The sequence below is a fragment of the Schistocerca cancellata genome, chromosome 2 (assembly GCF_023864275.1).
Source record: "Schistocerca cancellata isolate TAMUIC-IGC-003103 chromosome 2, iqSchCanc2.1, whole genome shotgun sequence".
NCBI classification, from domain to species: Eukaryota; Metazoa; Arthropoda; class Insecta; order Orthoptera; family Acrididae; genus Schistocerca; species Schistocerca cancellata.
The window spans coordinates 972,363,056-972,390,487 of NC_064627.1; the positions used below are offsets into that span (position 1 = coordinate 972,363,056).

The following is a 27,432-nucleotide window of genomic DNA, read 5'->3' on the forward strand; positions in this document are numbered from 1 at the left end:
TCCGCCCTTTTTATTGCTCATGAAAACCACACATTGCATGTTGTACCACCACACAGTGAGGCCTTCAGAGGTGGTGGTCCAGATTGCTGTACACACCAGAACACCTAATACCCAGTAGAACGTCCTCTTGCATTGATACATGCCCGTATTCATCATGGCATACTATCCACAAGTTCATCAAGGCAGTGTTGGTCCAGATTGTTCCACTTCTTAACGACGATTCGGCATATATCCCTCAGAGTGGTTGGTGGATCACGTCGTATATAAACAACCCTTTTCAATCTATCCCAGGCATGTTCAATAGGGTTTATGTCTGGAGAACATGCTGGCCACTCTAGTCGAGCGCTGTCGTTATCCCGAAGGAAATCATTCACAAGATGTGCACGATGGGGGCGCGAATTGTCGTTGATGAAGACGAATGCCTCGCCAATATGCTGCCGATATGGTTGCACTATCGGTCAGAGGATGGCACTCACGTATCATACAGCCGTTACGGCGCCTTCCATGACCACCAGTGGCGTACGTCGGCCACACATAATCAGACCCGAAAACAGCAGGGAACCTCCACCTTGCTGCACTCGCTGGACAGTGTGTCTAAGGCGTTCAGCCTGACCGGGTTGCCTCCAAACACGACTGGTTAAAGGCATATGCGACACTCATCGGTGAAGAGAAAGCGATGCCAATCCTGAGCGGTCCATTCAGCATGTTGTTGAGTCCGTCTGTACCGCGGTGCATGGTGTCTTGGTTGGAAAGGTGGACCTCGCCATGGACGTCGGGAGTGAAGTTGCGCATCATACAGCCTATTGCAAAGTTTCAGTTGTATCACGACGTCCTGTGGCTGCTCGAAAAACATTATTCAACATGGTAGCGTTGCTGTCAGAGCTCCTCCGAGCCATAATGCGTAGGAAGCTGCCAGCCACTGCAGGCATGTCATCGACAGTTCCCTCTGTATCTCCTCCATGTCCGAACAACATCGCTTTGGTTCACTCCGAGACGCCTGGACACTTCCCTTGTTGAGAGCTCTTCCAGGCACAAAGTAACAATGCGGACGCGATCGAACGGTGGTATTGACCGTCTAGGCATGGTTGGACTACAGAGAACACGAGCCACGTACCTCCTTCCTGGTTGAATGACTGGAACTGATCGGCAGTCGGACCCCCTCCGTCTAATAGTGGTTCTTTACATCTTTTGGCGGATTTAGTGACATCTCTGAATAGTCAATGGGACTGTGTGATAATATATCCACAGTCAACGTCTACCTTCAGGAGTTCTGGGAACTGGGGTGATGCAAAACTTTTTTTTATGTATGTAGTAACAGATGACATCGCCCATCATAAAATGATGTTGTAAGTGAACCTGATGATGGTCTATGAATTGAAACTGGTTGTTCAATAACGAAATTTTATCAGCAGCTCTTGCTGGTAGATTATACGTTCTTCAAATACTTACGGAGCACCTTCTTAAAATGCATGATTAGTGTTTATTAGCAGTTTAGATGGTTCAAATGGCTCTGAGCACTATGGGACTTAACATCTGTGGTCATCAGTCCCCTAGAACTTAGAACTACTTAAACCTAACTAACCTAAGGACATCACACACATCCATGCCCGAGGCAGGATTCGAACCTGCGACCGTAGCAGTCGCGCGGTTCCGGACTGAGCGCCTAGAGCCGCGAGACCACCGCGGCCGGCAGCAGTTTAGAGACATGACTGTTAGACACGAGATTTTTTAATGTGAAAACTGTTCAAGGAGCGACGCATGTTGTGAATTACTAGAAAAAAAGAGAAGAGAAACAGCTAACATCTTAGGGTGGAAGATGTAATTATGTCCAAAGTGAAAATGGACGCTACGCATTATCCAGGGCATCCCTTACAGGATTAATGGGCGGTGAAAGTTGGTGGGCGGTACATGTAACCAGATGAATAGATGAAAGATGGACCAAGGAAATTCTTTGTTGGATTTTAAGAAATAAAATACTGAGATGACGATCTGATGGAAGGTGGGTAAGTGATATTAGAAAACATGGGTGCGTGTAGATGTCTGCCGTTGTCGTTGTCGTAGCCGCTGTTGTTGTTGCTGTCAAGCCAAAGACTTGTTCGATGCAACTCTCCACGCTTGCCATCCTGTCCAAGTCGTTTCATCTAGGCGTATTTACTGCACCCTATACCCACTTGAACCAGTTTGTTTGCTGGCGAGCCTTTGTCTCACTCTACAATTGTTTTCCTCCCACCTCCCCCTCCCCAAAGCTCTCCAGTAGCAAGTTAACTATTAGTTGATGTCTCAGTCTGTGTCCTATTAACGTACTCTTTCTTTTAGTTAACTGGATTCAGAATTTTATTTTGTGTCCGATTCAACTGAGCTACCTCCTCATGAGTACCTGTTCCTCAATTATTCGATCTACTCCTACTTCTGTCCATCTAATCCTTAACATTCTTCTGAAACAACACATTTCAAAAGCTTCTGACGTCTTCTTTCTGTACTGCTTATCGCATACGTTTCATTTCCATACATGGCTACGAAATTTCAGAAAAAACTCAAAATTATTATTGCAATAACCATTACTAAAACCGTCTTAAGTCGCACGGGAAGGACATTCATTTATTGAAGACCGGTTTTGAACTGTTTGTCCGTTATCAAATCAGCCACAAACGTAAATCTTGCGTCACATCAGTAGTCAGCAATGAGCACATGTTTAGGCTACGTTCTCTACTATCAAACATTTATTTCACTGACAATTTTCCGCTTATATGACTGTTGTAATGCAAGACTTACATTTATGGCTGATTTGGTAATGGACAAACAGTCCGAAAGCGGTCATCAATAAATAAATGTTTTTTTCTTTTTAACTTAAGACGGTTTTCATAATGGTTATTGTAAACTAGTAACAAGTTGGGAGCCATTCCAACCCCAGCAAGTTGAATGCATAGAAACTCTCATTTATATTTGATGTCTAAAGACGGCAATGCGGAAAGAGTTTACACTAAATCTTTAATCCAGCAGTGGATGACGAATACCTGACGATGATCACACAATGGTGATCACACAATGACGATGGTGACACACAATGCTAACGGAGAGATGTAAGCAAATATTGGAGTGAAATATAGGTCATCGAGCTTTATGCACTGTTCTTACATTCAAAATGCAACTGTAATATTTTCAAAGAACTCTAGAAACTGCTGATCTTTTTAAGCTCTACGGATAATAGTTTGACATTTTATTAGAAACCTTTTATGGCAACATGATTAAATTTTTTATTACATTGTACCCAGCTACCCTCGTGAATTAATATACTTATCTGTAGTGAGATAGCAGCACTGACTCTTGACAAATGTGCAGTGACTGTCAAAGCAAATTGATGGAATTTGAGTGCTGCATGCTCAGAATTTACAAAGAGGAAATGAAGTTATGGTGAAGTTAAGAAAAGTACTCACTGTGGTAAAATGGCTCTGAGCTCTAAGGGACTCAACTTCTGAGGTCATCAGTCCCCTAGAACTTAGAACTACTTAAACCTAACTAACCTAAGGACATCACACACATCCATGCCCGAGGCAGGATTCGAACCTGCGACCGTAGCGCTCGCGCGGTTCCAGACTGTAACGCCTAGAACCTCTCGGCCACCCCGGCCGGTTCACTGTGGTACCATTTGTTCATAAAGAGCAGTGAACTGTATTAAAGATTGTCGTTGTTATTGTTGTCAGACAACTGGCAGCAAATGTACCAATAATTCTGAATTACAATTCGTTAAAAATCGTTGGAGGGCACTATGGTAGCCAAGAGATAAAGAACTGGCAGCTGTCAGCAGATACGTGATAAAGAATATGGTGCGCTGTTGAACGGCATATAATAGCTGAACAGTTGGAAAACGAAAGAATGTCATTTTAGCAGACGGGAGATTCCCTTTCTATACAAATAACGAAGGTATAGTACGATAGTAAAATCAGCAGACTACAAGGTCTTAGCAGCGCACTTCCAACAGGTGCCGAGCTACTCACTGAAACGAGATAAGAAGAAGAATAACGCTATCCTGCTCGCGGAGATCCAGGAACAACGTCAAATTTACAGCGATGACACGTGACAAAGAACAAATGCTTCTTACTCAAAGAGACATTCACCCGTATCTGACGGGGTACTTCAGGTTTCGCCAAACTAATGAGGATACCTGCCATGTAAAGATGAATGTAGCTATAAATGTATCTGTGATACGAGACTCCGATAACAGACACGAACTCGGTAGCTGCCTGGATATGAATGACAGGTCAAACAGTACCCTTTTGTGGGTTACGAAAACTGTAGAGACTTTTCTTTTCGACGCTCTGTCTGTTAGAAACAAGTACAGTATTCCACATTTCATTCTCATCAATACTGACGAAGAGCTCTACAGAACTGTACACCTAAAAAAGGCCTCATGCGTCAACCGGTTTCCTCTGAAGTGCGGATGCGTCCAACACACAAGGCCCGTCTCCTCTGTGCAACGGAGAGTGAGATAGAAAGTCCCAGAGAGAAAGCCCCGCCTTTGCCAAATGATGACTGCATCGCATGTTAACTTGCTATCAAAATGAGTCAGAACACTGTTGCAGAAGCAACGAAAAAAAGCATGCCAAATTTAAACGAACGCAAAATTTCCAAGATATTTTTTTCTTTACTTTACTAATTAATCTCCTATTATGGATGTGTACTGTCAGTTCCAGCTTACATTGGCTTTAAAACTTACAATGTTGTTGTTGTTGTGGTCTTCAATCCTGAGACTGGTTTGATGCAGCTCTCCATGCTACCCTATCCTGTGCAAGCTTCTTCATCTCCCAGTACTTAGTGCAACCTACATCCTTCTGAATCTGCTTAGTGTATTCATCTCTTGGTCTCCCTCTACGATTTTTACCCTCCACGCTGCCCTCCAATGCTAAATTTGTGATCCATGGATGCCTCAGAACATGTCCCTTCTTTTTGTCAAGTTGTACCACAAACTCCTCCCCAATTGTATTCAATACTTCATCATTAGTTATGTGATCTACCCATCTAATCTTCAGCATTCTTCTGTAGCACCACATTTCGAAAGCTTCCATTCTCTTCTTGTCCAAACTATTTAGCGTCCATGTTTCACTTCCATACAAGGCTACACTCCATACAAATACTTTCGGAAAAGACTTCCTGACACTTAAATCTATACTCGATGTTAACAAATTTCTCTTTTTCCGAAACGCTTTCCTTGCCATTGCCAGTCTACATTTTATATCCTCTCTACTTCGACCATCATCAGTTATTTTTCTCCCCAAATAGCAAAACTCCTTTACTACTTAAAGCGTCTCATTTCCTAATCTAATTCCCTCAGCATCACCCGACTTAATTCGACTACATTCCATTATCCTCGTTTTGCTTTTGTTGATGTTCATCTTATACCCTCCTTTCAAGACACTGTCCATTCCGTTCAACTGCTCTTGCAAGTCCTTTGCTGTCTCTGATAGAATTACAATGTCATCGGCGAACCTCAAAGTTTTTATTTCTTCTCCATGGGTTTTAATACCTACTCCAAATTTTTCTTTTGTTTCCTTTACTGCTTGATCAATATACAGACTGATTAACATCGGGGAGAGGCTACAACCCTGTCTCACTCCCTTCCCAACCACTGCTTCCCTTTCTTGCCCCTCGACTCTTATAACTGCCATCTGGTTTCTGTACAAATTGTAAATAGCCTTTCCCTCGCTGTATTTTACCCCTGCCACCTTTAGATTTTGAAAGAGAGTATTCCAGTCAACACTGTCAATAGTTTTCTCTAAGTCTATAAATGCTAAAAACGTAGGTTTGCCTTTCCTTAATCTTTCTTCTAAGATAAGTCGTAAGGTCAGTATTGCCTCACGTGTTCCAATATTTCTACGGAATCCAAACTGATCTTCCCTTACAGTAATATTTATAACATTAAGAGGAGGCGAAACTAATGGTAAATGCTGCAGTTTGGCCCAGGAGGAATAGTCAATATTCACGGATATTACTGGAAGGTTATTGGAAGCAAAAACGTCTAGTGGATATGGGCTCAAAGTGCATACCTTAAGAGCTATCAAGATTTTTTCATCTCCACTGCTGTGAAGCTCATCTCATCTACTGATCAAGTGCTTTCACTTTTGTCTGCACAAGCTAACGACCTAATGCTTTCGCTGTAACCGTGCTACTCGTTGCAAAGACTACTTTTTTATGTATTTGCCGTGTGACCAATGCATGTAGTTTCCCACAATACAGTTATAACGGCCTGTCACTTGCTTCCCCAAAATACAGCCAAATACGAACCTCGGTCGGCGCCTGTTGTACAGAAATACGTTGTTGACATGATACGATGTGGGTTTCTTCTGACGGAACGAGATTCAGGATGAAGAACAGAAAGTAATCAGGAAAGATGTGAATAAAGCAACATGCGTGACGCGGACTGCCTTGTACTGCGAATAGGAGGATTACACGTCATCAAACCGGAAACGACTCCTCCGAATTTAAAGAGTTTCAAGCTGGTCCCCACCTTTATTCTCAGGAAGACTGTAATCATCATTTGAGGCAGAACGCCTCCAATTATTGGTCTAAAACCTCAATAAATACTTAATTTTATATGATTAGAATCCTATATTCATCGTTTTCTGATCGCTGCGAAATCGATTAGTTTATTACATAGACTCAGTTCTTTGTTCGCTGCTTAAACACGTTCACATTCATCAATCACACCTAACGTATGAATATTGTTTTGTTATTTACTTATGCTATATATTGACATACAAAGCCACTGCCATTAGTAAAGCGGATAAAAATCTGAACTAGAATTAAACTGCAGTTTATTGGTGTTCAGTTAGTTAATTATAATAGTTCAGTTGCGTGACTTGTCACAAATATCACACTAGGACTGCATGTAAATATTAAAAGAGAATTTTGAAAATGTGATTTAAATATTAAATACAAGTGAAATTTGGAAACTGAGTGCACATTGACAGACACTTAAAGAACATTGTTAACTGCTATTCAGTATTATGCTCTGTGGAGACAACTTGGGAAATAATATTAGAACTAAATTGCTAATTACAAATTAAATATATCACGGTCATGATGTTATAGTCTCTGTAAAAGCAGTGACACACAAGGAAACAGACAGATCAGAGGGCATATAGAGAATCTAAGGTGGATGCAATAGGCGACATGAGAAATGAGTAGACTGGTGACTAAATAGTTGATAAGATTAGGTTCAGTTCCCACTGTGGTTGAATCACTTATTGTTACAGATTCAATGAAATAAATAACAGAAACGAAACTGCAATCGTGGTCTTAGTACAAGACTGAATGACTACAAATGCTAAAAACGGCGTTCCAAGGGTTAACACTTGAGGTAATTATATCTAGTTAGCGAAATTTTTGTAATCAGCACTACACTGAGTGACTTGGATAACTTAGTTTAAGGTATCTTGTGAATGGAGAAGGGAAGTATATTTCTTGCCAAGAACACGTAGATGTTCAGCGTTAGTTGCACACTACGATAACCGCTCAGAATTACTAAGAATGGTTATTAAAAAATCAAGGAACATGCACATAATGTCAGAAATCAGTAATTCTGACAACAGACTTAGGGCTATATGGAATGCAGTGAAACGAGAGGGAAGACAACCAGCCACAGAGCAAGATAATATCACTATGAACTGAATGAAAGGGTTATAAATGTATTTAACAATCATTTCTTATATATAGTGTAAAGCATAGGGACAAACAACTGAAGAGAAAAATTAAAATTATAAAATTCAGTCATATGAATGTATACCAACTTCTTCTTCTGAAATTAGGAAAATTATGAATGCTCTCAAAAGTAAAAGCTCATTAGGTTTTGATGGTGTCTCCAATAAAGTACTAAAGATTTGTTCCCATATAATAAACCCAGTCTTATCTGAAATATGTAATGCATCATGAAATATGCTGTTGTTAACCACCTCTTTAAAAAAAGATGTCAATAACTACCTACCTGTTTCATTGCTCACATCATTTTCCAAAAATTTTCACAAGGCAGTATATTCTAGAATAGTATCTCACCTAAGCAATAATAATACCGTTAGCAAATCAAAGTTTGGGTTTCAGAAGTACTGCTCTACTGAGAATGCAGTTTACATGTTCACTCACCACATTTTACAAATATTAAATAATAAATTAGCGCCAATTTGTATTTTCAAAAGAATGCAGAAATTTGTGTTTAGTAATTCAGTCAATATACTCTGGGGACATAATTCAGATTGAAGAGAAATCACATAGGGGGTTCTCCAAAGCTCAGTCTTAGGTCCACTATTGGTCCTCAAATATGTCAACAATCTTCCAGCTAACAAACACTAAGCAGAATTAGCTCTTTTTGCGGATGACACTAGTATTGTAATCAATTCATGCATATATACATAAATAGAAAAAATGGTAAACAAAGTTCTTAAAAATATCATTCACTTGTTTTCTGCTATTTGTCTCACCCTCAAATTAAAAAATAAAAACGAAGAAGAAGAAGCACAACATATGCAGTTCTGCACGTCTAGGGGTACTACACCAATGATAATTACAACATAAGGCGAGGAAATAGCAAATAGGGTGGAAACTTGAAAATTTTAGGTGTCCACGTTGACGAGAATTTAAACTGGAAGAAGCACATTTTGGAACTCGTAAAACACATTTGCATTTAGAATCATTGCCTATCATGGAAAGACAGATCAGTAAGTTGATATTTTGCATATTTTGCATCAATAATATTATATGGAATAATGTTCTGGGGTCACTCATCTTTAAGAAAGAAAAATTTCCATTGTGCAAAAATGTGCTGTATGAATAATGTGTGGTGCTCACGCAAGTCGTCTTGTAGACTTCTGTTTAAGAATTTGGCCATTCTGACTACTGCATCACAGTATTTTATTTCAGTTTGTTGTAAATAATCCATTACAGTTCAAAAGAAACAATGATGTAGATAATTACCAAAAAAATGATTCAAATGGCTCTGAGCACTATGGGACTTAACATCTATGGTCATCAGTCCCCTAGAACTTAGAACTACTTAAACCTAACTAACCTAAGGACATAATTACAAAAGCAGAAGGAAAAATTACATTTATTACTCCAAATAAGGTTCTCTTTAGCACAAAAAGGAGTGCACATAGCTGCAACAAAAACTTTTTGATCACTTACCCAGTGATATAAAATATCTGACAGAAAACAAAATAATTTTGAAAATAAACTGAGAAAGCATCTCCTCAACAACTCCTTCTATTCCGTAGAAGAATTTCTATTACTGTAATGTAAAAAAGGTGGTGGGTAGAACTCACAAGATCTGTATATTTTAATTTTCTTTTTAGAAAAAGGACTTATAAATGTTCAGAATGTAGTACATTTACAAATCAATTTGCGATGTGAATGTAAAATGACTCGTTCAACATCATTACGATCTATCGTACAAAATGACCCGTGGAACATTAAACTAAGTAACCATTCAGACTCATTAAATACAAGACGTGCCACGTCTCTCTGTGTAGACAGCTCAGATATGTCTACACTACCCGATACATTCGGACGTTATACACGTTGCTTCGTCAAGTGAGACAACTATCCCCCTGACTTCTGGCAGTTGAGTTTATTTGACACTGGACTATGTTATTATAGAGATTTTTGTTTCCTGCACACTAACCTTCAAGCGGTGCATCAAGGCGTTGACACCATATTCAGTAAGATTCCTTTCCTCAGGCAGGTGCAGTCCCTTAGCAATCTGCTTGGCTGTATCACCTCTCGCTCCAAGAAATATGAGGGCGAGTATTACGTGTATACTGACAGGAGAGAAAAACAGATTGCCCGAGTCTTGTGCCAGTACCTGGAAACCAAGGCAGACCTTTCAGGCAATAGCTTGAGTACTTCCAAACATTTAACAAATGACTCTCAAGATATACGTCGGACGCGACTGTAGAGACTGATTGCATGTTGTAGGCCACTAACCTTTTTGCATCCCCCCCCCCCCGTGCTAAAAAAAATCCTCTATCTCTTAATCCTCTCTCTTTCACAGCATATGTGTGTGTGGACGTGAACCCACATTCACATCATTCTCAGAATTGAAAAATCGTATTGTGAAATCTGCGTAGCATCTTTCCATCTTCAAATGCTCGCTTTGACCTTTCAAGTGATTAACTATCTACGTCTAGGTTTCTGCAACAAGCAGGCATTGCGGGGAAAAAGAGACTCCAGCGATCCAAACGCACTATGGATAGATTTGTCGCTTCGACACGCCACAGGAGCCCTTCTTCCAACAACCTTCTCCGTTTTAATAAACTTTACATTTACGACATTATTAAGGTCTAACTCTCCCATATTCCTTTTGGTCAACCGTGGAACAAGAGACTTACAGTCGCACACGACGTAAATGTGGAGAGTCCCAGTTTAAGCTTAAATTACACTAAATTACCGTTGCGTGATAACTTTATGCATTGTTTTCAAAGAGACTAGCGAACACTTCTGTACGAACAGCAACTAAAATTAAGCAGAAGTCCGTCCAGCGTGATCGCATGTACTTTACAAAAATATTCAAAGAGCGATATTGATACATCTCTTGCCCTATTCATAATCATAATTAATCACAAATTAAGACGTACTAGAAAGAAAAGTAGAAGAAATAAGTGTGTGTAATATATATTTCGGACAGCGAAAGAAGGTTTTGGGACACATATTGTAATCACTCAGAGTATGTGGCACATACAAAAAATGTTTTAAAGCATGACAGTGAGACTATAAAAAGTGGAAGAAACAACCTGATAATAAAGTCAGGGCAGGGTAAGGGGCGGGGGAGGGGGGGCGAACAGCAACATTTTCCTAATAACCGTAGGACGGAAATGCGTCACTGATGCCATAAAAATGGCGGCCAATCTGCGACGAGCGCACGGAAATGTTTAGGTTAATATAATGTGTTGTGATGTGCCTAGCAGCACGATTCTGTGCGAGTAAACTGCTGCTGTGTTACGCTGTGGTTGTTGTGCTCCATTGTTGCTGACTAATGTGACTGGAAATCCAGGTGGGGCAGCGCGGGGTAGCAGCATGGTCTCAGACGCATTGCCACGGTTCACCCACCATCGGAGGTTCGAGTCCTCTCTCGGGCATGGGTGTGTATGTTGTCCTTAGCGTAAGTTAGTTTAAGTTACATAAAGTAGTGTGTAAGCTTAGAGTACGATGATTTCAGCAGTTTTGTCCCATAGGCACAAATTTCCAAAACTTCCAGATGGGGTGGAGGCCAATTGCGTCGTGCTGTTCCTCTAATCGCAACTATGACTACAGAACAACAGGAGTAGCTGCTTTGGTGGGCCTCAATGTTACCCGTCGGCGCCTTCATTTAGTGCTGAGCACGTAGCGCAGTAATGCTCCACGTGCGCGGCACCTCCGGCCATTTCGTTGTCTCGCTTGGGTGGACCTTGTGACCCAGAACGCGAATTTTTACATTGATAGCGTGGCCAACTTTTTCGTGGAACTGTCGGTCGGGCTCTTGAAGCTCTCGCGGGGAGCGGCATCCCAACCATTTCGTGAATCATTGTAGTACAGTGGTTCCCAAACTGGGGGGTTATTTCTCTCTGAGAGGTAAAATGAAATTTTCTGAGGGGTAAAAAATAAACGATTCGATTCTGTTTCAGTCACGAAACTAAGTTATTTTCAAAATGTCATTAGTATTATCTCATTTCTGTACGACTCTAATGTTGATTATGTAAGTTATCAATAATTACTTTTTCTCAATTAGTAGCATTAATGCGGTGGAGGTTACAAAAAAAAAATGGCTCTGAGCACTATGGGACTCAACTTCTGAGGTCATCAGCTCCCTAGAACTTAGAACTACTTAAACCTGACTAACCTAAGGAGATCACATACATCCATGCCCTAGGCAGGATTCGAACCTGCGACCGTAGCGCTCGCGCGGTTCCAGACTGTAGCGCCTAGAACCGCTCGGCCACCTCGGCCGGCGGTGGAGGTTACAGGTTCCCCACATAGTCCACCCACTACATATATATGTTGTGCTTTGTCTTATACATTGCTGATGATAAAACTGACACACGTAAGTAACAAATGCTAAATATTTCAAGAAAATGTTTTCTCTAGGTTGTAGGTAGTACCTGCTGTAATCTAGAAATTGCTTCATTACTCACTTCGAAGCAGATAAATGAACTAATTGATAGCACGGCACAGCAGCAATTACATAAGGGCTACTACAGAGCTGTACACAGTGTAATAATAATAATTACTATTATTACTATTAGTGACTGTGGTCAGATAGAAAGCATTAAAACATGAAGTCTTCCAATATCTGCCACTTCAGAAGTAAGGAGTGCATCAATCAAGTAATTTATGAACTGTAGGTATAGTGCACACATTTTAACTTGGTTGATTTCAAACGGTGTTTCAGTATACATGTCAAACAAGCGCCGAGATGTAGAGGTGTAGCGCAAGGGAAGTATGTAACAAGTGTCTGCCGTCACTTGTCTAAGGTGGTGTCGGTAGCACTTGCGATGCACCACAAATCCTTCGTCATCCATTCTAACACCCCCTTCCCTCCCCGTCCCCCACGCATGTACGCACGCACGCACGCACACACACACACACACACACACACACACACCGCGCGCGCGCGCGCGCACACACACACGCATATCACTCATCTTTCATCATTATAAAAATAACTGTTCCAAGAAAATTCTTTAGTTAGGTGCTAAAGTAGGCGATAATGTGGGGGAGGGGGAGTGGCAACAGACGGCAGACGAGGGGCAAGGGCGGGGGTACTAGCTAATGTCTGATTGCGCTCAGGGGTAATGTCCTAAGAAAGGTTGGGGAGCACTGTTCTTGTAGGATAACAACGAAGGTACTTTCAGTGCACGATTTAAGGAGCGGTTTTGCACTGTCTCCAGGATCCGTAATCCCATTCTTCATATTCCAATATTGGCAGCACCCTAATTTTATATAAGGCAGGTGTTTCTAAACTACGACCCGCGGGGCAACACCAGCCTGCGAACACCATCAATCCGGCCCACGGTAACGGGTCAGACATGAATGGTATCCGGCCCACCGTAATTCTGTTCTTACAGTCGAATCTAGCTCGTCGAGCACCACTCATAACGAGTGATTCGCCCGAGCAGAGGAAATTGTAACAAACTGAGTCGCTTAAGGAACGATGTTCCGCGTAAGAAGTCTTGTTTAGTATTTGTTTTTTCAGTCTTTGACAACCAGTTCAAAACCCACCTTCTGGACGGTATCGGTCTCTTTGGCTACTATAAATGGACAGTAAGGCGCGTAGTCTCCTACAAACTGCCGCTCTGTAAAGCAGAAGCTCAGACAATGCTGTATTCAGTCAGCTGTACTGATGGCATTGCGTCTCGGGCCGCAGTTGTAGTCACCTGTGCTACAGCTCGGGCTTCGTCGGCACATGGTAACCCTTTCCCTTGAACTATCTGTTTATGAATTAGTTCTGATTTATCGTCGTTAACCAACACGATTTCATTAAAGATGCCGGTAAGGCAGCAGCCACGCACTCTACGAATCTAACTAACGACAATGCTATGTTTCTTTCTCGACAAGTTTTGAAACACAGGCGTAAACAAATACCCTTAGATAACTTTCTTCTACAATAGTATGTACTGTACTATAAAGAAAAAATTACAATACTTTGTTATAAATTTGTATGAGTACATGTTTTTTTTCGGGATGGAACGCTTGACATATTCTACATGGATTCGTACGGAAAAACGAATTTCGCTTAAGGAGTTTTTAATACAATTAAGATTCATGAATGAATGCTTATTAAGCGAAGTAACACTATCCAGTGTAAATGTTCGACATAAACCATACAAAATATGTACAATAATCAGTTGTTTTTCTTTTATGCCTAATTAGGATACACATTAGCTCACATATATAATGTAACTCAACGTTTTAACTGCAATTAATTACATGAGACTTCTTAAAAATTTATTGTACTTAAATCACTTTTGTAGGCAATTCACATAAAGAAATTAAGCTTGTAATTATAATTAATGAGATTTATGCAGGTGTAACTTCCCACTTACAACTGTTTGCAGTTGTGGATCAACTTCAAATACTCATCACTTAATTTCGATATGTCTGTAATTTTTGTATATTTCAGTTTGAAGAATGTTTTTTACAGAGAATAGTAGCGCCAAAAGTGGAAAAAAGCAACGAGAAAACTAATGTAACTGACCAAACTGTGTAAATAGAAGACTGTTACAAAATTCGAACAATGATGAATTTAAATATTCTTTATAAAAATCGCTACATTCCAAATCCACCATTTTGATTCCAAGTTCTAGAGGAAGAGTTTCGGCACTAAAATAATTTTGAAAACTCTTAATATCGTTTGAAATTGCATCGAAATGTGAAAGCGAGCCTCATAATTTAGTTTTAAGGCACTCACATAATTTAGTTTTAAGGCACTCAAAGTTTCAATTGCGAAATCTACCGGCAATGGAGTCTCTGATTACTGACTGAATAATTGGCATGTACGTATTAAAATACGTGAAACATGTTTCGTTTAATTGAGACTGAAATAAAACAATTTTATGTGAAATGATCTAATATGACCGTACAAAACAGGCAGTAGCTGGTTTTCTCCTTGTAATTTTAGATTAAGGTCGTTCATATGTTTAATTACATTTGTATAATAACTTCCATAACCACTGTTTTATAACTCAGCCAGAGGATGATTCCTTTCATTGAAGAAAGTTTCGATTGTTATTATGAGCTCAAAAAGTCACGTCATCGCTTTTTCACTACTGCTCTATAATACGCTAAGTCATTTTCTTCAATCATTTTCAATAATCTCGTGGAACTGATGATGACAGCATGCGACCTCATCTAATTAACAGCTGACATGACCGGCTTTAAAACTTCCGACACATGGAAGCATTTTCCTCACAAATACTGCTGATAAATGACGTACTGTGTGATTAATAGTTTCGATCCATCCTCATTTTCTATCGCCTATCGAGAGCAATGACACCTTTGTTTTTCCACACATGTTGTTGACCCCATCAGTTGTGACACACCGTCAGTTTTTCCACTGAAGATAATTTCTTCTTCCGTGGCCGTGCATGAATGTTATGAACTTCAATAAGCTATTCATACACTATCTGTTTATTCAAATGGCTCTGAGCACTATGGGACTTAACATCTGGGGTCATCAGTCCCCTTGAACTTAGAACTAGTGAAACCTAACTAACCTAAGGACATCACACACATCCATGCCCGAGGCAGGATTCGAACCTGCGACCGTAGCGGTCGCGTAGTTCCAGACTGAAGCGCCTAGAACCGCTCGGCCACACCGGCCAGCCTTCTGTTTATCCCTCAAATAAAAATTAACACCTGTGAAGTATCTGAAACATCTGTTGACTCATAAGTGTCGAGTTTTCTAGTACAATTGAGTTAATATATTTTCAGCAATGTCAGTTACTCTTTCAGCCACAGTGTTTGCTGAGAAATAGATTTTTTTAAAAATAAATAGGCTTTTTCTGAATTCACTTCTTCAATGCTCCAGTCATGCAATCCTTTATTAATTTGCTGTCAGTAAATAGTTCTCCATGTTCTGCTATAGAGTGAGCCACGCGGAAACTAGTAAGAGTTGCTTCTTCTTGTCTAGCATTCCCTTTCGTAAATAACATTTACTAAGAGTTCAGATCGCGTTTCAAAGACATGTATATTTCTAACCGTTGGCTTCCGGTAAATTTTGAATAATTTTGAGAATGTTTAGCCTCATAATGACGTCTTACACTGTATTCTTGGAGAAATGCTGTATTTCATTGTAAATTGTATTACTTAATTGAATCGCGAAATATCAGTGCTCCATTGCTCTTTAAAATTTTTGCAAATCGCCGGCCGCGGTGGTCTAGCGGTTCTAGGCGCTCAGTCCGGAACCGCGCGACCGCTACGGTCGCAGGTTCGAATCCTGCCTCGGGCATGGATGTGTGTGATGTCCTTAGGTTAGTTAGGTTTAAGTAGTTCTAAGTTCTAGGGGACTAATGACCGCAGATGTTGAGTCCCATAGTGCTCAGAGCCATTTGAACCATTTTTAAATGCAAATCAAAACGATGCCAATTAATAATATTAAGAGCAACGGTTCTATGTAAAGAATTGCACTGGAGTTGACTTTAAGGCAATTTTGATTAAATGAAATGCTCACTGATAAACATGTTGCATCTTCAATAAGAAACTGTAGTCACGAAACACGCCAGCCCCACGGTTTTTCAGATTGCAAACCTTGCCGCTATCTGCAGGATGGTGCTGTACTACTGAACTTCTCTAGTCTCTGGGAGACGTCACTACTGAAGATTTAGCATTGCCGGAAGCAGTAGTATCAACACGTAAAGCTCAGAACTCGCATCGGCTATCACTGCAGCACTGAAATGACCTGGACACTTGGCCGTTAAGTGGCAACAGAAACTAAGGAGTGGAGTTCATCCCCGCTCCCTGTGCCATAGACATCTCAATCACCGTCTGGTCCTGAAACGAAAATTTGCACGTAATTGGACACGACAGTAGATGAACCGATGACATACAGTATCTCCAACTTTTATTGAAATATGTCAGCGGTAATCGCAGGGAACGAAGAAGTAAGTGCTAATATCATATGTATCTCGTGCTACATTCTGGCCACTTGCTATGGTGTTAATGACGCACGGAAGTAAGGAGGTTTCGTGAAAGCGCGTTACAACGACCTTCAGCAGTGTGTATGAAATGAAGTTGAGGCCACAGCTCAAGGTCAAACAAACCATAAGCAGTTCTCCGCGTAGTGACTATTGCAGTGGCACTCGATGTCAGCTCGTGAAGACTGGCAGCAGTGACAAGCGTCACGAAAACTTCTCAACTGTACCGTGGAGTTCCGAGCGTAACTAGGGTATCAGGCCTCAAGATAACGTACACTATAGCTAGGTCTCGGCCTTGGGACTTGGAGGAGGATATTAGTGTTTAACGTCCCGTCGACAACGAGGTCATTAGAGACGGAGCGCAAGCTCGGGTGAGGGACGGATGGGGAAGGAAATCGGCCGTGCCCTTTCAAAGGAACCATCCCGGCATTCGCCTGAAGCGATTTAGGGAAATCACGGAAAACCTAAATCAGGATGGCCGGAGGCGGGATTGAACCGTCGTCCTCCCGAATGCGAGTCCAGTGTGCTAACCACTGCGCCACCTCGCTCGGTGCCTTGGGACTTAGTGCAAGATCCAGTCTGGTCCCTAGGGTACAATGTTTGGAGACCCCTGACATAGGGTGATCCCAAGTTGAGAAAGAAGGGAAGCCAAGTTGTTTAAGAGAGAATAAAGTTCCATCAGTATTCCGAATGCCTTTCATCTAATATGGAGAACGTGTTGTCGCCACGCCAGTCTCCTGACCTACGTGACTCGACAGGTTTGCCCCACACCACTATTTTTTGTAACTCTTTGGGCACCACTTTCTGGGTTTCGGAGGCGTTATATGACAGTCGCCAGCTCCTTGCCCACTCGGCGAGGATGTCGGTTGCTTGCTGCAATGAGTCAGCGCAACTTGACGTTCACACTGCGCCTGAACACAGCGGTGTCGTCAGCACATACGGCGAGTCCCACCCGCTCGGTCTGAGGAAGGTCTGCAGTGTAGAGTGTGTATAACAGCGGACCGAAAACAGACCCCTGGGGAACACCTGTGTGAATGAGACACTACTCTGTAGCATCTTGACATGTGACGTGGAAACTCCTTCCACAAGTAATTTATTTAAGTTGTCCTAGTGCCATACAGCATCGAAAGCTCGTGAAATTGTAATAACACATTTTATTACAGATATAGCTCGGTCAGATACTGTGTTGTTTGTAGAAACCAAAGACATTACTCCTTGCATAAGAAAAGGGTTATCTCTGATTTTTATTGTCTTTGTTGTCGATTGTAATGATAAAGACTCCGATTTTGTTCTTGCTCTGATGTAGGCGAAGGGAAATTATAATTGTGAATGTTACATCTTACAACTAGATAGTAAGAGCAAAAGTTGCATTTAAGGAAGAGATAAACGAATGATAATCTCTGAAATGGGAGATATGATACTGCGTGAACAGTCTGACACGGCAATGAAATACCTAAGTCGAAACAAGGCCCCGGGAGTAGACAACATTCCATTACAACTACTGACAGCCTTGGGAGAGCCAGCCCAGACAAAACTCTACCATCTGGTGAGAAAAATGTATGAGACAGGCGAAATACCCTCAGACTTCAAGAAGAATATAATAATTCCAATCCCAAAGAATGCAGGTGTTGACAGATGTGAAAATTACCGAACTGTTAGTTTAATAAATCACGGCTGCAAAATACTAACGCGAATTCTTTACAGACGAATGGAAAAACTGGTAGAAGCCGACCTCAGGGAAGAACAGCTTGGATTCCGTAGAAATATTGCAACACGTGAGGCAATACTGACCCTACGACTTATCTTAGAAGATAGATTATAAGAGTAGAGGGGCATGAAAGGGAGGCAGCGGTTGGGAAGGGAGTGAGACAGGATTGTAGTCTCTCCCCGATGTTATTCAATCTGTATATTGAGCAAGCAATAAAGGAAACAAAAGAAAAATTTGGAGTAGGTATTAAAATCCATGGAGAAGAAATAAAAACTTTGAGGTTCGCCGATGACATCGTAATTCTGTCAGAGACAGCAAAGGACTTGGTAGAGCAGCTGAAAGGAATGGACAGTGTCTTGAAAGGAGGATATAAGATGAGCATCAACAAAAGCAAAACGAGGATAATGGAATGTAGTCGAATTAAGTCGGTTGATGCTGAGGGAATTAGATTAGGAAATGAGGCACTTACAGTAGTAAACGAGTTTTGCTATTTGGGGAGCACAATAACCGATGATGGTCGAAGTAGAGAGGATATAAAATGTAGACTAGCAATGGCAAGGAAAACGTTTCTGAAAAATAGAAATTTTTAACATCTAGCATTTTTTTTTCAGGAAGTCGTTTCTGAAAGTATTTGTATGGAGTGTAGCCTTGCATGGAAGTAAAACATGGACGATAAATAGTTTGGACAAGAAGAGAATAGAAGCTTTCGGATTGTGGTGCTACAGAAGAATGCTGAAGATTAGATGGGTAGATCACATAACTAATGAGGAAGTATTGAATAGAATTGGGGAGAAGAGGTGTTTGTGGCACAACTTGAATAGAAGAAGGGATCGGTTGGTAGGACATGTTCTGAGGCATCAAGGGATCACCAATTTAGAATTGGAGGGCAGCCTGGAGGGTAAAAATCGTAGAGGTAGACCAAGAGATGAGTACACTAAACATATTCAGAAGGATGTAGGTTGCAGTAGGTACTGGGGGATGAAGAAGCTTGCACAGGATAGAGTAGCATGGAGAGCTGCATCAAACCAGTCTCAGGACTGAAGACCAGAACAACAACAACAATCTCTGAAAAATAATTAGGTGAGACTCTAACGTAAATATTACTCTTTCTAATCATTCTCATTACTATCAAATAAACACGGCGACTTTCAACTGACACCCAACTACAAATCTGCCATAGCTCTTTACCAACGTATTGCAACACGGCAAAATATAGACACGAGGAGATCTTAGTTGCAATGGACATTTCAATACACCATTTGAAAACCAAGAATTCATGCTAATCTTGTCTATAAAACCACAAAGTGCATTAAAAATAACGGAAGATAAATCAACGGAGTTCCAAATCAGCGCCGGGTGGAAAATGCATTCTGTGATTAAGAAAGATGTCGCCACAATAGCTTATTCTTCTAGGCGCAGGAGCTGGTCAGTAGTGGTGTAGCAAGGTCGAGAATCGAACTGGTCGTTTGGGAGGAGCCCTTCCATGTCAATGTAACTCTGGAGACGTATCAGACATAGTCTCTTTGATACACTCCATTTGTCGCCGCTGGAGTCACCATGAAAACTTGCACACATTACGAGCCAGCCGACATCCATATTGCTTATAGAGCAGTGGGATGCAGAGCTGTGGATGCTGAAGATTTCCCAAACACCTTTACTGCTGTGGGTGAGTGACATGTTAAGAAAATGGGCATGTTGAGAAAATGGACATGTTTGCGTTCAGGGAGGCCTATAAAGTACAGCGAATAACAGAGAGGACTCTGGAATTTGAAGAAGAGGAATTCCAGTGTATTGAAACACCTTCAATCAGCATCAGAGCAACAGCTCATGAAATCGATGTCATTCATCAGCTTGTTTGGAATGTCGCAAAGAAAAACAGTTTACCTCCTTATCATGCAAAAAAGATCCAAATTGGTGCCTGGGCGTTAAGGCAGCAACAGAGTCCCAAAAATGTATATTTTCCCTGCTTAGTCTTATTTACCATAAACAGTATTTAACATTCACAACTCTCACTAGTGCGGATATGAAAATTCCCGTTACATTCAAGAACGCGATCACAAGGAAACGCTTTGATGAACGTCTTGGCAGTAACTGTCGGTGACAACTTGATTGGGCTTTTCAGTCTACCTTTCGAATTAAATGGACAGAATGATTTACAACGTTTGAAAGTAGAATTTTCCATACTATTTGGAAACTTTCCACATACACTGAACGATGTTGTTTCAACAGAATGGCACTTCGACGCGTTCCAGTCGGGTAGTCAGATGACATTTGGATAAAGTATTCTGGAGCACGTGGGCTAGGCGTGGAGGTCTCAAACCTCAAGAATCGCTTGGGTTTTTTTGTGTAGGGATTTATAAAAGAAAACATACACCAGACACCAATCAATACCCATGAAGAAAGGAAGCCGAATTATGTGGCCGAGCGGTTCTAGGCGCTACAGTCTGGAACCTCACGACCGCTACGGCCGCAGGTCGAATCCTGCCTCTGGCATTGGTGTGTGTAGTGTCCTTAGGTTAGTTAGGTTTAAGTAGTTCTAAGTTCTAGGGGACCGATGACCTGAGATGTTAAGTCCCAGAGTGCTCAGAGCCATTTGAACCATTTTGAAGAAAGGGCCGAAAAATTTTTTGAAACCGTAACGCCGAAAAATTTTTTGAAACCGTAACAATCATTCGCAACACGTCAGAAATTTCCGAAAGGGTGCGCCAATCATTTCTTCGTCCATGCTGGAGGCAAAAATTTCAAGCAGTTGCTGCAAAAATGGGATTGCTTAGTCTGCAGTCAGTTTGGTTTCAGTTGAGCTGTTCTGTAATTCTTTGTCAGTTAAATGTAGCATGAGCTTCTCCATCTCAGGTGTACAGCTTGCGTAAGGATTTTTACTGTTTATTTTTTGGGGTAACAGAGTACCTGCGTCCCTAAGATTCTAGAAAAAATCGTCCGAACAACTTAACAGATATTTCCAGAATGAATTTTCACTTTGCAGTGGCATGCGCTGTTTTGAAACTTCCTGCCATATTATTCTGCCAGGAAGTTTCAGCTTAATAGATGGTCTGCGTGATATGGTCTCGAGTTCGTGGCATCCGTTTGCGTCGTCAAATAAAACAAATTTGCCAAAACTTGATTACAACAGACCTCGTACTTAGACGAAGTAAGCGCTAACGAAAAGAATATCCAGAATACCACTAATAAAGTAGCAGGTCTCAATGCTTGCAATTGATGAAAAAGAGAAAAAAATATTCACTGTCCCTTCGACAAGCCACAGTCGCCCTTCATCCAACAACCTTTCCCATTTTTAACGAATGACGACATCATTAAGTTCTAACTTTGGCTAAAATGGCTCTGAGCACTATGGGACTCAACATCTATGGTCATAAGTCCCCTAGAACTTAGAACTACTTAAACCTAACTAACCGAAGGACATCACACAACACCCAGTCATCTCGAGGCAGAGAAAATCCCTGACCCCGCCGGGAATCGAACCCGGGAACCCGGGCGCGGGAAGCGAGAACGCTAGTTCTAACTTTCCCATATTCCTTTTGTCAAAAGTGAACAAGGAATATTTACAGTCGCACTCACCGTAAATATGTAGAGTCGCAGTTTAATCTTAAATTATACTAAACGATCGTTGCATGATAACTTCATGCATCGTTAGCAAAGGAACTAGTGAACTCTTTACCTACAGCAACTAAAATTATCCAGAAGTCCGTCCAGCGTGCTAATCACATATACTTTACATGAATATTCAAACAGGGACATTGATACATATTTTGACCTATTCAGAATTCTAAGTATAGTAATCACAAATTAAGATGTATTAGAAACTAACGTAGAAGAAATAAATTTATGTAAAATATATTTCGAAAAACAAAAGAACCTTTTAGGACACCTTTGTCATCAGGGAAGACAATATAGGGGATGTGTTCCAGAGACTATATTCCACATTACTGTTTTCAGATTATTAGAAATATACGGAGAATGTTAAGTTTTCAAGTACGACAGTAAGACTGTAAAAAGTGGGGAGAAAAACAACTTGATAATAAAGGCAGAGCAGCGCAGAGGGACGTGCACAAAATTTTCCAAATAACCATAGGTTAGAAATGAACCGTTGAGCTACCGCCATTAAGCGACAGCCAACACAACAGTGAAGTCATTTGTGGAAATAGCAACACACCTTGAGCTGCGTGTGATGTACAGTACAGTAACACACATTAGCATGATTGAAACTACAAATCAACTCCAACCACACAACTGACTGCAGACCACGCAATGCTCGGACTAGTGTGCATACGTATGACAAGGATGTTTATAATTTACTTATACAAAAGTAATCTTTAATTGTGAAAAAGGTAAATAACTTACCGAAATGTTTGATGCAGCAGTGAATGCAGTACATATTCAAGCTTTATTTAGAAATGTTCAGTGTGGCTAGCTTTTGTAACGCGACAAATTTTCCAGCTGTAATCAGCTTCCTGCCAAATTCTACGAAGGAAGTCTTGATGTATGGTGGCAGCAGCTTGTGTTATTCCTTATTGCATCTCCTCGATATTTCCCGGAAGCGTAGAAACAAACACTCTGTCTTTAATGTAACCCCAAACACAGAAGTCCGTTGGAGTTAAATCATGTGAGAGTGGTGGCCAGCATTCCAGTACGTTCAATTCAAGTCGTCACATTTCTACGGAAATACGCGACAACTTCACGATGACAATGTGGCGGGGCGCCATCTTGCTCGAAGATAAATTCTATTCTATTCTAATTGAAGTATTAGATAATGTCCGACCATATGAAGGGATGATACGCCAGTTACAGCTGTCTCGGTAAAAGGAAAGGACCGTCAATATTGTTACAGCTTACAGCACAAACCTTAAATGTGTCCCGTACATGTTAGATTACGTGGCATTGTTTCAGATTACCCAAAATGCGAGTGTTATGCGATTCACTTTATCGCAGATGTAGAAGGTGGCTTCGTCACTGAAAAGAATCTTATGTATGCAGTTTGTTCAACATTTCTACACAAAAGTCAGACCGTTTTCCTTCGTCACTTTCTCTTAAATCTTGCAAGTTCCAATTTGTATGGTTTTAATGACAAGCGTTTCCGTAATACCTTCCACACTGTAGCAGTAGGGATATTCAATTCTTAGCTATCATGTCTCAATGATTTACCAGGACTATAAACGTTAAGACTGCCAAACTTGTTCAGTTGCTGCGTCAGAGACTGCTGGCCGACCTTGGCCCGGTGTCCTAAGTGATACACAGGCAGCTTTCGTGAAACGATTGTACCAAATGATAACAGTTTGTCTCTGAGGTGGTGGCTTGCGATATTTAGCCCTGAATTGTCTCTGTAATGTAGTAGCGGATTTGGATTCATGGAACCATAAACAACACAGCACGCACTCTGCACCGTTACGTGACTCCATGATGACTGATGAAATAACACATTCACGCATGCCGCCTGGCGGGAACGTCAGGAACTAACAGTGTTAGGAAGGAATAAAACGTGAAATATACTGCATTCAGTCCTCTTTAAAATGGTTCTGTGTTATTTACCCTTTTCACAGTTAAAGGTCACTTCTGTGTAACTAATTTATAAACACTCTGTATTTAAGTGATGTCTGTGGTCAAAAGATTATGTGTGTGTGTGTGTGTGTGTGTGTGTGTGTGTGTGTGTGTGTGAAGGACGGGGAGAGAGAGAGAGAGAGAGAGAGAGAGAGCTACTGGTTAACAACTTTTAATTACAAAGATATGTACATGAAATCAATCATGCAGTCTGAGTTATGTACAATACCAACATTGTAGAGATCGAAAGTGAACTGATTGTTCGCCTGGGTTATTGAGTTCAGTGCGAGAGCAGCTTCTTCTTCGGCCATTTTCCGCGTTCCTGCAGACAAAATGAGGATGTAAGTATGACAATTAAAACAACATAACTGTAACTTAAAAATTAAGTAAGCTGAGAGTAATAACATTGCTTACATTAAACAATTTTGCGTACTTGAGTACTGTTTGATGTTTAGTACTGCTAGTCGCCCTAGCATAATGAATTCTCAAGAAATTCTATAATCAATTTAGTTCGCATTATCCTTTACGTGTAGTTTAGCTTCTGACCTACACTGCCCAATATATCCTGTACCGATTGCGCTATTGTATAAGTAATATACAGACTGGTCAGTTCTTGCAAATTTTAACGAACAAAGTGCAGTTTACGACAATCTTTGTACTGCAACAATATTCTTCTGGCAAAAGCAAAACAAGCGCACAATTTTTCTTGCATTTATCTTAAATTCCTCTCGGTTTTTCTTCTCTGTTCAGTACTTTACTCCACTTATTTCTTCCCGTTATTCTATCTCCCCACCCCCTCTCCTATTTCCATCGCTGTTACGATTAAAAGTCTAACTCTACCTACCAGTAAATTAACTCCATGTTTTGCACTTCACAAAGGAATTAATTGTTTTTGGCTATTACTTTTTTTAGTCTTTCTGTGAATTCTTTTTTCTAAAAGTTAGATTCCATACGTGGTATAAGACATATTGGAACACATGTGTCACAATGAATGTAAAGATGAGCGCTGATATATAACTAGACCGATGTGAGAGAACCCCATACACATCAAATATAATATCAGAGAGGGATTTTAGCTATAATTCTGGCAGAATATTAAAGCCTTAAATAGATAAAAGTATTTATCTGCAGTGAGTGTAATGAATATTAAATATTCTTAAATAGACCTGTAACGATTCATGATACCATTGTCAGTCGTTTCACGTTATGTACGAGGAGCATTGGTAGTGTAAAGATAGTTTACTCGCTGACACTGCGCTACCATTTAGTGACACTCATGCCCTTATCAATACCAATAATAAGTACTGTCATATTGGACATAACTCCAAACGGAGACAGAGCTCAGGAAACAATTGTCAGAAAACACTGAGTTACTGCTTATCTGAACGTTGTAAGTTTTGTCTGCTCACTAAGGGGAAATCTAAACGAGTTATCAGTCGCTTAACAGCGTCCTCTCGTCGTAACGTTCCACACAGTTCCTGCTTTTCGTCTTCTGCCTCTACATTACCTCACCAGAAACTTCTCGAATGGTTGCTTAAAGTGGATAAACAGCAGATATAATTCTCTCTCCTCGATTTTTATGGAATTGATAATTTCTCTCTAGTTAAGCGAACCCTTAAACGTGTGCCAAAGCGATCAACAGTATAAATATGCAAAAGTATTAAGATGTTCATTTATCCGATTCAGAAACCAGAGACTGAAAATTTGGGAAACTATGTAACATGTTTCTTCCCATAAAAACTTTCACAACTCGTCCACCTATGTGCTACACTGATCGTTGTTGTTATTTCATCTGTTCTACAGAACCGAATACAATCCAATTTTTCGACAGATTGCAGTGACACAATTGAAAATTCTTCGCAAAACTTAACCATTTTTTGTTACGGTGTCTCCAACGTGCTTCTTTTACGTCGTCTGCAAGAAAAAGTATTCTCCTTGATATATGTTAAGTGGAAGAAAACGCACGTCCATAAGACCTAGCAGTGGGTCGAAAATTGAACCCTGTGGAATTAACTCGTGATTTTTCTATAGTTACGTACTTCACCGTACGTAAACACTGTCCGCCTTATGTTGATAGGCAATGAACCAGGACACCTCGCAAAGCGGAAAAATCACTGTATTTACTAATGACACTGGTAAGAAAAAGCTCATAGACAACCAGTCGGACTACTTCTACATGATGCCGAAACCTTTGGTGTAAAGTAATACGGACGGTACAGCAGCCTGAAATAAGTAGTAGGAAAAAAGAAACCAACAGTCGGAAATATATGTTTCAGGGGATACCGTGTCTTATATGAGCAATTCGTCTGGTTTTCGTATCTGTAAACGGGTTATATTTCATAACAAACAACTGCCTGTCGCATAGCCGTTGGCGGCGCTACCTTTCCAAACAATACACAAACGTCTTTGAAGTGTGCACTGCAGTGTTCACTATTGTTTACAGTTGATAACTGGTTGTTAAAAATGGAGCGTTACTTGTTACAGGAACCTCCAGACGTAATTTAATGCGTGGTGCAGCAGGACCTGATGTTCATGTGTTCAAAAGAAGTTTCGAAACACGCGTGGTCCTAGTTGGAAGAAATTCATAACCATGAATAGAAACTTACGAGAAACCGGAATGATGAAGCCGCAGAGAGCTGGCCACGGTTCTCGACAAAAACTGTTCGCGTGGAATGCTGTTGGATCGTTCTATCGGGCCAAATGATTTTTAAACCCAGATTTCAGTTCTGTCAGTGGATTGTTGTAATGCTTGCACCGAGACTAGCGGTTGCCATTTTCTTAAACTGTTATGAACATGAGTGGTCACTGCAAGGTAGAAGTTTATGTATTTACTTTAGGCTGTTAGTTCACAATCTCAAAGTGTTCGGTTTAGGACTATTTATCATCTGCAAAACGTTGATTCTGAAGTTTAGGGATCAACTTGTCCAGCGGCAGCAACTGGCACAGGACGAGAATTTCGCTGTAGACATGACAAACAGACGATGACAGTATTACGATGGTAAGTCAATTATTATCCGGAATGTAGTTATGTTTTTGTTTATTTTTGTAGTACTGTCGTTTTACGTTGATGACGCACGCTTTGTTTATTTGTTGTTATATCTTTGCAATTTACACGCTGCTGTGTTAGTTTCGTCAAAACTGCTGTGCTGTTAATCATGGCTGCTCCACTGTCTATTTGCATCAAAGAAGAGCAACGTTCAGTGATCCGTTTATTGTGGTCGGAAGGCGTATCACGGGCCGAAATTCATCGAATACTTTCGGTACAACAGAGTGTCTACGAATGGATTGAGAAATTTCGAAATGGTCGCACAAGTGTTAAGCACGAAGGAGCATGAAGGAGCCGGACGACCGTTCACCGCCACAAATGAAGAGACCTTTTTTCGTTCACGTGAAATGATTCTCTTACGTTAGACAGACGATTAACTATTGACGAGGTGGCACATCGTCTGCAAATAAGTCACGGTTCTGCCTACGAGATCATCCACAACAGACTTAGGTTTCATAAAGTTTGTGCGGGAT

The 27,432-nt window shown here is 40.8% G+C and overlaps 1 protein-coding gene across 2 annotated transcripts in view; it reads right to left on the reverse strand.

Annotated features, from left to right (window-relative positions):
* Positions 1-27,432, reverse strand: part of LOC126162940 (leukocyte elastase inhibitor-like) — a 210,621-nt gene that overhangs the window by 103,165 nt on the left and 80,024 nt on the right. For both annotated transcript variants that reach the window (XM_049919772.1, XM_049919771.1), the window contains exons 2-3: positions 24,147-24,235; positions 9,668-9,847 (exon numbers count right to left, since the gene is read on the reverse strand). In XM_049919772.1, coding sequence (XP_049775729.1) covers positions 9,668-9,847; positions 24,147-24,224 — 258 coding nt within the window. In that variant the 5' untranslated portion in view covers positions 24,225-24,235. The remainder of the gene's footprint in view (positions 1-9,667; positions 9,848-24,146; positions 24,236-27,432) is intronic.